At 39.9% G+C, this 15,077-nt stretch overlaps 1 protein-coding gene across 6 annotated transcripts in view; it reads left to right on the forward strand.

The window, feature by feature from the left end:
- The window catches only part of adgb (androglobin), a 44,611-nt gene extending 29,534 nt beyond the window's left edge, over window positions 1-15,077 (forward strand). For 5 of the 6 annotated variants that reach the window (XM_040124463.1, XM_040124467.1, XM_040124466.1 and 2 more), the window contains exons 23-35: window positions 198-291; window positions 981-1,112; window positions 1,418-1,571; window positions 1,986-2,173; window positions 2,518-2,684; window positions 4,936-5,081; window positions 6,694-6,805; window positions 9,320-9,477; window positions 10,501-10,656; window positions 10,892-10,982; window positions 11,098-11,200; window positions 13,923-14,106; window positions 14,295-15,077. In XM_040124463.1, coding sequence (XP_039980397.1) covers window positions 198-291; window positions 981-1,112; window positions 1,418-1,571; window positions 1,986-2,173; window positions 2,518-2,684; window positions 4,936-5,081; window positions 6,694-6,805; window positions 9,320-9,477; window positions 10,501-10,656; window positions 10,892-10,982; window positions 11,098-11,200; window positions 13,923-14,106; window positions 14,295-14,498 — 1,889 coding nt within the window. In that variant the 3' untranslated portion in view covers window positions 14,499-15,077. Of the gene's footprint in view, window positions 1-197; window positions 292-980; window positions 1,113-1,417; window positions 1,572-1,985; window positions 2,174-2,517; window positions 2,685-4,935; window positions 5,082-6,693; window positions 6,806-9,319; window positions 9,478-10,500; window positions 10,657-10,891; window positions 10,983-11,097; window positions 11,201-11,780; window positions 11,943-13,922; window positions 14,107-14,294 lie in introns of those variants that run through there. The other variant, XM_040124464.1, reaches the window with a different exon arrangement.

The following is a 15,077-nucleotide window of genomic DNA, read 5'->3' on the forward strand; positions in this document are numbered from 1 at the left end:
AATCTCCTCCTATCACCTCTCACTTAATGAGGCAAAAATGCATTTTGCAATTACTGTTTCCTACCCTGAACTAGGTCGGCTTCAATCATTTTTACAAGTGTTTCACAGCCACATGGATTGTCTTTCATCTTTAAGGGTGGCTACTTTTCTGTATGTGTGTATTTATGTGTATGAATGTGTGTGCTCATGTCATCCAGGGACGAAGGAGAATCTCATGGCATCGAAGATCCTTTTAGACATGTGGCCGAAAGTTGAATCAGATGCAGACAAACATGCTGTCTTTTTGCTACGGTAAATGAAGGATACAGTTTGTAAAAATACGTAACTGCAATGACTCTAAGTAATAAAAATGTTAATTTTGTATGCTTACATCACGCCCTTTATTAATCTGACACATATTTATTCACACAAATGACATTATTTGAGAGGATATGAGGGCACTCCTCCCACAGTTCTTTGCCAGAGCTGTGTACATTGTATTGCATCCGTTTAGCCTCTCTATTGCACTGCATGCCCAGAATCTGGTCCCTCTACTGGTTGTGGCGGCCTGTGGCGGCCAGGCAGGGAGCATTTTCCACATTGTGTTCCATCTTTTCCCAGTGGTACCATCTGCTGTTTATCCTCTCCCCGTTCCAATCGGCTAGCAGCGTCTGCTGAATGACCTGCTGCCTGGGGAAGTATGTCTGTGCATGTGCGTTCGGAGCTTGGTCAGTGTGTGTATGGAGGGTAGGGTAGGGGTTTGTTGGGTGTTGTGAGCCTGACAGAAACTTACAGAAACATCCACTTCAGTCAAAGTTCTACTTTCCTTCATTGTAGTCTTTTTATTTCACTGGATTTCATTCATAATCAGCTAAATCATTTATGTTTTCGTAAGTTACTTTCTGAGCATAGATTTTGTCATGTACTTTTCACTATATATGAGGTTTTCTTCATTTAAAATGTTTCTAAATGTGCTCTCCCCTTCTGTGTTTCCTGCACAGGTATATCATTGACCACGTCGAGATGAAAGCGAAGCTCTACCCCTGTCAGCAGGATGAATGGACCAGAATCAACTTTGCTGATTACTCTGTCTCTCTTCAAGACACAGCCAACTCCTGGGTCTTGGTCTTTAGGTTAGAGGACATTGTAATTTAAAGGTTAGGCTTGTCAGTGAAAGACAGTTCCCAACCTGGCTTGAAAAATCTGGGGTTAATCCAGGTGTAAGTGACTAATGTTCCCTTATCACCAAATATCATAATATTGCCCTTTGAGCAATGCACTCAGCTCTCATTTCTACTGGTAAAGCTAATATGGGGAAATGTTGATATTTCTGTAAGAGTACATTTCAGAAACTGAACAGTGGGAAAGCACTCAACAATTTGGTCAGACCTTGGAATATGATATCTTGTTGTTTATTTCGTTTTTGTTGTATGTGAAGAGAGATATTCCTGGTTCCTAAGGAGATGCTGCTGGTACCAAAGGTCTACTCCCCAATTCCTAATTGCCTGCTGCACGTCATAAATAATGACACAGGAGAGGAGCTGGACATGGTCTTCAACAAACTAGCCACCCACGTCTATCAACCCAACAAGGTCTGTGGATGCTATCAAGCCTTGCACTTCGAGCTTTCATGTACTTGATACATTTTTCTTTTTAGTAATTTTTGAATATTAGAATATTCTCAGTTTTCCTAAACCATGATAAACCGCTCCACTTTAGGAATGCTTCCTGCCTGATATAATGACTAACTGGGTTCTAACTTATTGTTGACAGTTTGGCTGCCAGTTGTGTCTGTCTGATGTAATACTGTTGAGAACATGTCTAGTATTATAAATGAAACAAATCCTAGACGATTAAATTAAAACGTCTTGTTATAATTTACAATTTACAAAGGGAAAACTTCTTGTTTTCACTTTGTACATCTGTCTTATGTACATCTGTAGTACACACTCCCTCTGAAAATATTGTGATTTCATAATTTAACCTCTATGTATCCCTTATTCCAGCTTGGCTATACCTTTGTAGCAGAGGCTGTCACACCTGAATCACCCCGTGTTGGTGCCAAGTGGAGGATGCGCTTGATCGGTTCAGGAGAACCCCTTCCAAAAATGTCCCGTGAGGATCCACTCAACACGTTCTCAGTGAAGGAATTCCAGGATTATTACATTCCCAATGACGAAAAGCTCATATGTCGGTAAGAGAATTATGGGGTATATATTTAATTGAAAGGTTAAGTAGAATCATCATCATAGGATTTATACTGGTCAATTGAAATTCATTGTTGCTGAGGGTTGTATCATAAAAAAAATGCTGTCCATAGCTCCCACTTATTCTTTCTTACACTACATTATATGATCTGAAATATTTTATTATAAGAAACAAGATGTGACAATAATCAAAGAGAACATATTTTACTGAACATAACAGGTAATCTCTCAGAGAAGCTGTTGAAAAAGGCCCATTTTCCATCACAGGACAACATTAAGGATACTCTGAGAGACTAATAGTACCCAAAGTCATTTGAAATTTTTTCCATAGTTACTCTGTGCAGGTGACAACAGACGTCCTAGGAACAATTCAGTTTCAGACTTCCAAGCCAGATGTATTTATACATCTGTCCATTTTGGACCAGGAGAAAGAGGTGGCCAGCAACACTGGGAAAGGCCATGTGGTAATTCCTGTGTTCTGCTTCCTGGCCAACAAAGGTGAGCCGTCATTATGTTCAGTAATTGAGATGATGAATAAAACCCGTCTGGATCATAGAAGATGATTTGTGAGACTGCTTCTTATCTGTGTTTCAGATAATTAAATGTACAGCATCTGTCTTTATCTGCAAGAATATTAACTTCATAATTTAACACTACTAAATACTTACAACAACATATTTAAGCAATATAACTCTGTTACTGTATTACTGTTGTCAGATTTACTCAACACTTAACCACATTTTTGAATTCTACACCCCAGTCTTAGTTTTAGTGTAGTTTGTTTTTTTTAGTTATTCTATGCACAATAGCATTTCTATTTGTTTTGGGAAATAATTTTTGCAATCATAATATGCAACGCACACACATTACATCTCATTCCACACACACTGTGCAGATATCAAAAAAGCAGGGCTCCCATCTTCAGTCATTTCTCTTACAGTGGTGATTACATGGACATACTGTATGAGAGATAGAGGTGAGGTATGCAATTAATGTCATACGTGGGGTTTATCCCACAACAATGCAAGTATATTTTTATGCCTTACCCTGCTAAAGGCAACAGGACCCGCCTTCCTTTTACTTGTTTCTGTCTTGGTTTTTTTGTTACTTACTCAATTTTCTTACTCATGTTTCAGTATATCTCTTGTGGGCAGTGCTAAGCTGGCTAGCCATTCCCAAAGACATTATTAGTGCCAACACCTTACTCTAAGCTAATGCATATTCTGTAAAACCCTTTTGCTCTTTGTACACATACCTGTACACGTATAAAAGAAGCATCAGTTCCCTTAAAGTGCTGTTAATAAAGGTTCTTAAAGCATTTTTTAAATCCTCATTGACCTTTGACCATCTGCTCTTTGTTTCACAGAAAGCATTTTGTATTTTTTTATTTTCCCTCACCCATCCTGTTCTCTCACGCTACACAGCAGTCCACACTGAAACCATAGAGTTATCCTAGAATCCATGAACACTGTGTTAGGCTGGTGCTTGCTCTTCACACTCTGGCTTTAATCAAAAAAGTTGGGCTAGATGTTTGTACGTCCTAGCTAAATATAGAGTTAATAATTGATTTGGTATATTTTAGGTGCTTTTAGATGCTTTAATTCAGTGAAATTTCTTTTTGAAACACAAAATCAAATGTGTCACGCAAACATGCTTTTTCTACTAGTTAAAACTACACTAGTGTTCTTGGTGTTGACAACCCTCCCCAAACACCAAATAGCTTTGTTGGGTTTAGCATTAAGAGTTGTGTAACTTGTCACTGTTGTGCTGGGATTAATGTTTGGGCAAAGGGACGTCATGGTTAGTATTTTTGAAGTGAGTGGCAGTATGTAAGCTTTGGATTAGCTGATATTACCAACTCTTGGATAGAGGGATAAGTAGTTAATTTAGTCTTTTTTTATGGGATGATCCTGTCATGGCACCATTGTTGGTAGAATTGCATGTTAAATATGTAGAGTCACAGTCACCAGGAACAGTTTCATGGGATGGATCCCTTTATTCCTGTTGTGGCTCAATAACAAAATGTGTTCAGCTTCACTTTTGGCTTTGTGGCTCACTTTTGGCATTAAAAGAATTCCTCTAAAAGGACAATATGCAAGTTCAGACTATTAGTGTTCATTCCCTCTGTTTTCATGAAATTTAAGTTCAGAGAGATTTAATAGTACCTGTAAAAAAAAAAGTTGCTTGTGTGTTCTGTGGATTATCCAGAGAAACAGGAAAACTGTGTCTGGGTAGAGAGATTGTGGTTGAGTTTTTGGTTTGATTGTTATTATTTTGGCAATTTGCCTTTATTTGATTGTGAAGAGATATACAGACAGTAAATGCAGGGAGAGAGAGAAGTAGGTGTGTGACCTGCTAGAATCTAACCGGGGATGTTCAATGCTCTGAGCACAAAATTGGGTAGAGGCAAAAATCCCAGAAATAGTTATCTTAAAACTCGAGCAAATAAAACCAATAATAAGTAAATACCAATAATGCTTAGTGAGAAAATATTTCTTGTTTGTTTTACTTCCGTTTTGGGTGAACTGACCCATATTGAACTGGCTTTTTGCTATGTTAGCCTATCAACACTAAAATACCGACATGCATTAGAGGCTCTACACACAAAAGCTCTTCAAAACCTGCCTTTCAGACTCTTTAGTCAGCTTTTTCTGTTGATGATTCCATTAGTTATACTGGGACACATTGCTGAAAACTCTTGTCTTCTCTCAGATATGAGCTGAGTTCAATATCTCTCTTTCTGTTACAGCCCCCGGTTACACAAATGAGAAGAACCAGAACCAGAAGGGATGCCCCACCCAAGACAACGGGGTCAAGGTGTTAGACACTCCCCTACAAGAAGCTGAGAAATCAGACTCCACGTTTAACCAGCAGCCGCCTCCCACAGAGACTATGGTATCACTGACAACTGTCTGCGTGGTATCTGCTGTTACTCAAACACTTCACTGATATCACTTGCACATGCACACAAGCGTGCATCTCACTTTCCCTCTCTCTGTCTTTCTCACCCACTTGCTTGCTGCCTGTGTTCAAATCATTTTTCACTGCCAGATACACAGATGCACATCACCCCTTACTGTGCATGCACACACACATACACACACACACACACGCACACACACACATTACAGACACATATAGTCTCACACACACACACACACACGCACATAGTCTCACACACAAAATTTGCAAGAGGAGAGCAGCAGAAAGTGGAGAGGTGGTTTTGTTGTTACTGTCTGACTTGTCAGGGAGCAGTGATTTGTGCATGATTTATGAGTCACTCTATTGTCTTAAGCCCCTATATCCAACAGACTTGTTGTTTGTTTATTGCCAAAGTATATAGTACGCACTATCATCATTCACATGCAAAAACACACACACACACACACACACACACACACACACACACACACACACACACACACACACACACACACACTCTGACTGTGCAGTGTGCACATGTCCATAAAACTGTGGAAATGAACTGAGTTTAATTTTTTTACTGTGATGACTGTCAGTGATGCAACCAATCATTTTAATGGTCCCCTCAGCAACTGCTTACATCTCATGAATAACAACAATTTATTTGAAACTTGCAGTAGTAAACTGAGCCTTTTGACATCAAAACGTATCTTTTCCAATAGACTACGAAGTTTTGTTTGGTAATACCCTGCATGTGTTACAAATACTGTACTTTTTAATAAAGTCTCTTCTATGAGGTAACACAACACTGTAGTGGCATCAATAGTAATGAGACTGATCATGTCAGATCCCACAGATCAGCAGCAGGCCAGAATACACAGCTATTGATCGGGAAAAAAAACACTAATCAAGACTTAGAGCAAAGGGTCACTGATTAAGGCGCTGTTCTGCACCGCAGGGATACACACCAGACATATCGATGCTCACTAATGGTGGATTAATGGTGAAGGCTACTACAGTGTAACCTATTTGGGACTTAAACACACATGTAAACACTTGAAAAACAAACAGTACATATTGACACAAACAGTTTCTATAAAATACATTTATTAGGCCCTATTACAACTATAAACATTAACACTGGAAAAAATAAAACCGTTATATTTGCCTCTATTAGCTTGAGTCTCACCTTGAAATGTTGTCTAAATTCTCTCTTGTCTGTTGGTGCGTTGGATGTAGGAGTTACCAGCCCTAATATTATCTTAGCTAACAAGCCCTCTGCCTCCTCTCTCCCATTGTGCCAGGCATGTGCTTCTGTCAAAGAGGGCAGAGAACAGCAAAAACAAAATGTGATGACGTTCTTTAAGATCTGTGTCTCTTTCTAAATCATCAGCAATAGGGGAGTTTATAGCTTTATGTTCACAAAATAGCATGCACCTCATGTTGGCTTTGGGTTTTGGTGTTGTATGCCACATGCGTTATGCTGTACATGTCTTTTTTGATAATGTATGTATCTGTCTGTGACATTGTGTTTAAACTGTGATGAGGAAGTTGTACACTGACTTTGCTTGTCTTTGTTTCACAGGGTCATAAGTATGTGGTGCAGGCAGAGGTGCTTTATAAGAGCTGGGATTTGGATGAATCTCAGTTGGCTTTTGTCCATATGCTCAGAGGCTTGGAGAAGAATGAAATGAGAGGTACATACTTAAGACAATCACAAAGGCCACATCAAACAGTCAGCCACACTAAGTCGCCCAAGAGAAAGATGGGAAAGTCACTCTTTACAGTACATTTTGCTTCCCTTGAAAACATAAAAATATGTTCAGTTAATTTAGTAAAGTAACATGAATGTTGATCTGAACATCAAAATAAAAGTCTAAATATGCATTATACATGCTTCAGATATCCCAACAAAAACATCCTTATAATGGGTCATGAAGCAATGCCATTTTTATTACTGCACTCAAAAGCTTTGAGTTCTGAATGGATTTTCTAATGTGCCCTTATGTTTGGTTTTGCACTATTTATTTTTGTGTTCAGAGTGAAATGTGGCAGATACTCCGTAGGTAGTGTCAGGGGCCAAGTCAGATACTGTTTGTTGTTTGCTTCCACTAGCCAGGGGCCTGTAATCACAAGCCGAATGAAAGCCAAATGAGTACAGCTTCTATTGCAGATCACAGAGTGTGATTTCTTCTGCCCACTGGTCTGAGGCAATAATCCAGTCCTCTGCCACCAACTCTGCTTCTCTGCTTCTAATCATGCTACAAAAATGGATCGATTGAAAAATCAGGGCTTTGAAATTTGCAGAGGCTTCTTAAAAATTCTGAGGGGATGAATTAATTGGGCACGGATGGATGTTGGTGTGAAAAAGGTGCTGCATGGTTTACAATTTGCATGATTGCCTGGAGAGAAAGGCCAGCCTGCTTTCATTGAATTCTCATTCTCTTATCTCTATTGCTCCTGACAATGGTCCCCCGTATTTACCCATGGCATGAAATCTAAGGATGGTGTGTGTGTGCGTGTGTGTGTGTGTGTGTGTGTGTGTGTGTGTGTGTGTGTGTGTGTGTGTGTGTGTGTGTGTGTGTGTGTGTGTGTGTGTGTGTGTGTTTGTGTGTGTGTGTGTTTGTGTGTGTGTGTGTGTGTGTGTGTGTGTGTGTGTGTGTGTGTGTGTGTGTGTGTGTCTTTGTGTGGGAGGTATTCCTATATTAACAAGCCAGATATCCAGATATCAGATGCATTTTGAACATGAACTGCTTAGATATGCTGTGTGGTCATGTGGTCGTTCTGCATGTGTTTTCTGTTCATACATATATGTGAATATGCTAAGGTTTTTTTGCAAGTCTATGCTCCGGTTTGTCCACGTGTGTATGTGTAAGCCAATGTCCACATGTATCTCCTGTGGTTTTTCCAATGAGCTTGTGAAAGTGGGTCAGTGGGAAGTCAAATGAAGTTGGCTCTTGCCCCCTGGTGCCCTGGGAAATATCTCAGCAGGAAAGTGAATTAATTTCTCCCAGTTTAACTGTCTCAGTGGTGAGGCTGTGCCCTTGATCATGCTCCCTACATGCTACATGGATGCAAGCACACTACATGCCATGCCCAGCTTTGAAACCTTTAACAAGATGCTTAACAAGCTGCAGTCAAAATTTTGTACTGCGCATGTTTAATGCATGCACATTTACAAATCTCTGCCTTAAACCCCAGTATATACTGTTAAACCACTCCATTTTCGGCAGTAGCTGTGCATGCAGTTGTCAGTAGTTTTCATTCTCTCGTGAACCTCCATGACATTTTCTTTACTGTGCCAATAAAAGAACACATTTTTAGTATCCAGACAAGGGTGCTCTTAGGCTTACAGTGAGGAAAATCTTTTTCAATACATTATATTTAAGTTTGTCCAGCTGAAAATCAGTTTTAAATACAGATATCAGCTTGAAATTACAACAACACAGATTGATATTCAAATCCATTTTGAACATTTAGTTTCTGTATGGCTGGAGATAAGAGTAACTCAATGAGTGTGCATCAACGCTGTGCAGGCAGAATGACAGGGTGCCAGCTAAATGATGGATTATTATGCCTCTCTGTATCAGAGAAATTAGACTTATAGTACATGTTTCATCTAAACTAGGGATTGGGTTCATTTTAGCTGTAAAGTACAACAGTGCCATCTAGCACACAAGCAACCACACAACAAATGCAGTGTTTGCCCACTCTGTCACAATCCTATTTCAGTTGAGTTTTACTTGTGTTTAGTAGAATGTGAACAGCTGAGGCTCATTCTGAGGATAAATTTGCACCAAAGGAGGTGTTTTAGCCTCTCACACTGTAATTACATTTATCAAAAGATGTCAAGCGTTTGGCAAAGAAATGTTAATTTTGCACAAATGTAAGGTATTTTCGCACACTCTTAAGTGCCACTTTCAGGTAGTCATAGTTTCCATATTTTACAGTTACTCACTTTAATGTTAAAAGTATACACTATATGCTCGTCAAAGACTTGTCAAACTCTGAATACTAAGGCTGAAAAATTAAAATGTGTCAAATCCTTTTTACATTAGAATATTATTCATAATAGTCATGCTTTTATATCAAATAGTATTTAACACCATATATCCAGTATTTATCAGATAAATACAAGGCAGGCTTGGTAAAGGAAAAAAGAAAAGAAAGAAAGAAAGAAAAAGTAAATTTAATCTCTTTGCAAAATGTAGTATACAAGCTTGAGGACTTGAAGCGTTCATCCACCGCTGACACGCCGAGCCATCATGGGCACAAATCTGACACCCCCAAAACCAACCGCAAAGGCGAAGGTGACAAGGAGAAGGGGAAGCCAGCTGCCATGTCCAAATCTGGCTCCAGGCAGGAAACGGTAATACATTACCACAGCACTGTGACACACAACAACAAGACACCACAACACTGTCAGCGGCAAATTAGGACCAATATTATCTAAACCTGTTTGTATAATCCATAAAATCAAGAATGAGCTGTTGAATTATAACTGTTTGGGCTTCATTAGCTTTATTGCATTGGATATTCTTTTGGTAATGATATTGCAATGCCACATAAGAAACCCATTAATTAAAAGATTTAGCAAGGTCAAATTCAATAGACAAATGCACTCAGGGTCTTGCATTGCGTTTGTATTCTTAACATAAGTACACACTTTTTCACAGTGTATTTTCCACAGTGTTCTATGTGGTAGTTGTCATGTAAAACCTATCAAAAATGAACAGAAATAGTAATATTTACCTTGGTCAGGAAGGTCTGCATTTACATATTTGGTTGACTCCACTGTCAGCTAACTCTGAAATGCTAACAAAGAGAGACTGACATCAACAAAATCCGGCAACTGCCAAGATGACCTGCGTGTATTTACAATGAATAAGAGATGCTTGTCTTATCACACACTATAATCTCGTGGCCAGTGATTCTCAGTATAATGGTCTTGGCTTAGTAGACAGAACCACAGCTGCTTGATAAATCTCTGATCCACGTAATAAGTGCCCTTTATTCTCTTTATTCTCTACTGCTCTGCATGTCAAACCCTAAACACAATGAAATTTGAGAGGCAAATTTTCAGAATACTGATCCCCTTCAATAAATTTCCATTTTGAATAACACTGGTGGGGGTAGAGGATATAATGATCTCTGAAGTAATGAACTAAAAATGATGTATTATTTACAAAAAAGACAAGACAGATGAACTGGATCTATAATTCGGGGTGACTGGCTGTGTGCCAGACTGTCTATGTTGCTCATTGAAAGAGAAACACTCATTATACATTGTGCTACGGTGACCTTCAGCTGGGATGTTCGTGTGTCCGAAAATGTGCGTTATGTTTTTTGTCTGTGTGTGCTATGTGGTGTGTGTGTGCATTTGCTTGTGCAGAGGCTCGACCTGACTAAGCCACACTGGACACTGCGTGTGGTCACTGACAAGAGTAAAGCAGAAGGCATCGAGGTGAAGAAGGACACAGAGAGAATGGACCAGATTAAATCCATTAAAGAGGCTTGGGAAATGGTTGAGCCAGGCCGCTGTGCCAAGGTAACCTGGAAACTGTGTTTGCAATGATGATTTAATGTAATTACTTACCAGTCGGAGTCCTTTTCATGACGTTTTTCCCATTTATTGTATCTCCAGTAGAAACATGAAAGGTATGATTTGGAAAAAAAAATTTTGTAATACTATTTTTAGCACTAAAAACTGAAGTTAATTTCGATATGAGCCTCGCCTGTATACAGACATGGACTAAAAAGAGAATGTTTTACTCCCTTTTTAGGCTTTACAATCTCGACTCCAGTTTCTTAACCAAGGCCAACATCAAGCAAGTGATGAAGCTACTTCAGATAACACAGAAAGCAGAGAGCATGGTACAATACTCACACACATACATATACTGTACATATATATCTGGGCACTTTCTGTTTCCATTACTTGTAACATACAGTATGGTAATTAGGCCTTTTATAACTGGTTCTTTTACAGCTCCTTCCAAATCTGGTCCTGACACCTCTCTCAGTCCATCCAATCAGAAGTTGACTAATACCTCCTCCACCTATCCCCACATGGACTATATGCCCTTCATCAGGTGCTCTGCTGCTTTCTCACCCTTTCTCTCTTGCTTTTTCTCTTTCTTTACGTCTATTTTACTCCTTACTTTACTTGGACAGCATGAGTATAAAGTTAGAATGATGATGAGAGAGGAGCCATCACAAGTCACTCGGTCACATAACTGTACATTGCCGAATTCTCAGTTTCAGTTTATTGCACCACTGGGGCTGCTTATGTACCTCTCTCTAATCGACCTCAGTTCAGCTTAGACATATTCATTTCTGTGCTTTGAGGGCAGAGATGGATAATAATATATAAATAGCCAAGACAGACTCATCTTCTCATTGTAGTTTTCTTACAGGTGATTTCTTTTTTTTCCTGTTGAAGTCCTGTGGGTAATATGCAGTGTGCAGGCCAGTTGCCTAATGCAGCTGATGAATCACTCTGCTTTTCTAACTTTGTGGGCCTGAATTAAGCTTTAGCGGAGAGACCTGACTGCTCTATATCAGCGGGTTTTCTTGTGTTTGTATTTATGTATCTGTATGCATGTGTGCATATGTTCACTATGCTTGTTTCTATGTCGGTGAACATACCAGCATCCTTATCCTCATCGGCAGATTGGTTCACGCATTATCTGAAACGGACGTTTGTGACCTTTGCTCCCATTGGTGCTGTGAGCAGCAGTGTTACAAGACTACTTTCCCTGGCCTGAAAGGGCAATGCATGGACTCCAGAGGATTGTGATGTATGTAATGTATAGACGTAAGGTGGGGATATGGGGAGAATAAGCTGTACAAAAAGAAAAAAAAAAAAAAACAACTGATTTGCTTCCAAATCAAATATTCTCCATCTACAACATCTAGAGCAAATCTAGCAAATGAACATCAGTGCGATGTTTTTAAGGTAATGTACAGTGAATTCTTATCCTTAATATCTTAAGGTTTGATCAAATAAATCATTCCAGGTTGTATGAAATTAGAATCAGTCAGCTGTTATTATTTATGTTCTGCTGCATGACACTTTGTTTTCATAGGTGAATGTGCAGACTGTTAGGGTGGTGTCATGGTTAGGGTGTTCTGCTTCATGGCTGACTTTAGCTCCATCATTACTAGCTGCACAGCCAAAAGCATTGCAACCATGAGATGGAAATGCAACAGCTTCACTACATAACTGGACCCCCATTACTAAAGTCACTCAGACTAACATTTTTTAAATAGTTGGACAGCTACCCAACAGTGGAAAATGTTTAAATGGCCAAAGAATGAATGCACAGTTAGTATGAAAAGCGCCTTTTTCAGTTTTCTGCTGGTCAACATGTAAAGTGCTTTTGACTTTTGTCAGCGAGGGAAGAGTCTCCATCCACAGTTCCCCCTGAGTCTCCCATTACTCTCCCTCCCTCCATCTCTCCCTCTTTCTGTCCCTCTCCATGATAAATGAGATGATATTTGGGTCTGTTAATTAGAGAGCTATTTCAGGACCCCAATGAGCTCTTTGCTCCAATGAGATGTGCCCCTCTCCCATCACCTCTCCATCCTCTCCTGCTGTGGGTATGTTTGAGGTTGTGTGTGTGTGTGTGTGTGTGTGTCTGTGTCTGTGGGTCTGTGTGTCGTGTGTGTGTGCGTGTGTGTGTGTGTGTGTGTGTGTGTGTGTGTGTGTGTGTGTGTGTGTGTGTGTGTGTGTGTGTGTGTGTGTGTGTGTGTGTGTGTGTGTCTGTGTCCAGCTGCTAATGGCTGCTGACACTGTGGCCTGCAATCTAAGCTGAGAGAGAGAGATCCTAAGGAGCAGTCTATTAGGGGAGTCTGATTAGTCTGCGATACACTGCTCTCTCACAAAGGCACACCAGAGGGCACGTCATAGGTTCACACTCATGCATGCAATCGTATAGCATTTGCACACACGCTGTTACACGCTGTGAAAGAGATTGAACAGGGCACTGTTCATTAACCAAATGAACTCCATCGTCACTTCCACTGGCCTCCCCTCTTCATTAAGGTCAGCTTATAGGAAAGAGGCAGCTACATTTAGCACTTGTAATCTCTCGTTGAATTCCTCCCTGTGTGTGCTTGTGTGCTCCAGAGGGCTACTCCCAGTTGTTTTGCTTTCTCAAACAAACACATGGACTGACCAATTGCCTCACACATACAGTTTGTTTCTGTCTTTCTCCATCTTTCACTGCATGCACACAGAGACACAAATAAATTACATTTTAGTTACACAATCAAATCTTAACAGGGAAATACCCAAATAAGGTGGGTGTAACCAAAACCAAGATTTCACTGATATTAATCTGGATGTACAACTTGGGACATGAGATAAGGCATGGGACTGTGTGTTTATCATTTCCTCTGCCTGTCTCTGCATTTATATGCCACATTTTCAATTTTTTTTTGCTCTGCCTATGTCAACATTGTCGGTTGTCCCATCACGCAAAAGAGCCTGTAAAATCTGCAACCTGGTGGAATTTGATAAGATGTGCAATAGTTTGAGATGACATTATGATCGTCAAAATATTCCTTTCAGAATATGATGAAACATACAAAACACTATATTTTTTCAGAAAAAGTCTTGAGCACTCACTATAAATAAAATAAACTATCTGACATTAACATTCTGGTTAGAGACAAGACTGAAAAGGTCTAAAAGGTATAAATCATGGTGTGTGTGTGTGTGTGTGTGTGTGTGTATAAATATATACATATACACACACACACACACACACACACACACGTTTTGTATAAATTCCTTGTGTACACCCGTAGACGGCAAAAGGATTTTCCAGCGCTGATGGACTCACAGATGGAGGAGATCCAGCGGATGCAGCGCTTAGAAAAGATCCAGACGTACCGTTTGGTCCGAGAAAATGTGCTGGAGCACCAGAAACAACAGGAACTCAACAGGAGGGAGCTAATGAGACGCCAGCTGGAGATGTATGAGAACATGCAGGTCAGTCACAACAGAGACGGAAGTATTGGATTGGTGAAATGGTCTGTAGAAGATGTAGACAGCAATAATGAGCCACTTTGACTATCACAGTGAAACAGAGTGAGAAAGTGTTTTTGTCAGGTGTCTTTCCCTCTGGTTCGACATCATTTTGTAACTTCTCACTCTTTGCCTCTCTGTCTTGTCTCCAGGCAGCCTTGTGGCACCGCTGTAAGAAATTTCTCGATGCTTGTGAGACATTAAGTAGCCATCAGATGGCGACCGTGAAAAAGGAACAAGAAGAGAAACAAGCTCTGGAGGAGGCCCAGCAGGCAGTTCTAGAAAAAACAACCCCCACCTCTGCTGCCACCCAGCAGCCCAACAAACGTGCCAAGAGTGCTGGCAAAAAGAAATGATGGCCATTGGCACCAACTTCCGGTCTCAGTGCTCCTCTCAGGCACCTCTCAACAAGTCTGTTTGAGCACTGAAGGATCTTTGGTTGATCACAACATTCTGGCTTCTACTTGATGAAACAACACCTGACCAAAAGATTGTTGATTCGCTCAATTCACGGCTGCGAGTGCTTTGTCTCTGTCTTATGTCTTTTCACTCTCTACGAATATGAAATTAAGGACTCTTAAAGAGTCAGTTTGTTAAGTTTTGTAATGTTTTTACCTTTTTTTTTTTTTTCTTAACCAAAGATGTTATAACTTTCACAATATTTATGCTGTATTTCATATTTAATCGTATTCTTATGGCACACATGTATATCTTTCATCTGTCATCTGTAACCTGTATTAACAAAGCCACTGTTCACCTAAAAAATCAACCTTTGTAGTTGTTGCTCATTTTCCCATAGAACATATCCGATATATCAAATTCTGAATGACAAAATGGGCGTTACTGGCTGTGTGCAGACTTGTAAATCAACTTTCTCTTGCATAGCACTGAGAATATCAAGCCATCTCACTTGCAATGTATGGCTTTGAGTTTTT

This window comes from Xiphias gladius, chromosome 4, assembly GCF_016859285.1.
Source record: "Xiphias gladius isolate SHS-SW01 ecotype Sanya breed wild chromosome 4, ASM1685928v1, whole genome shotgun sequence".
NCBI lineage: Eukaryota > Metazoa > Chordata > Actinopteri > Istiophoriformes > Xiphiidae > Xiphias > Xiphias gladius.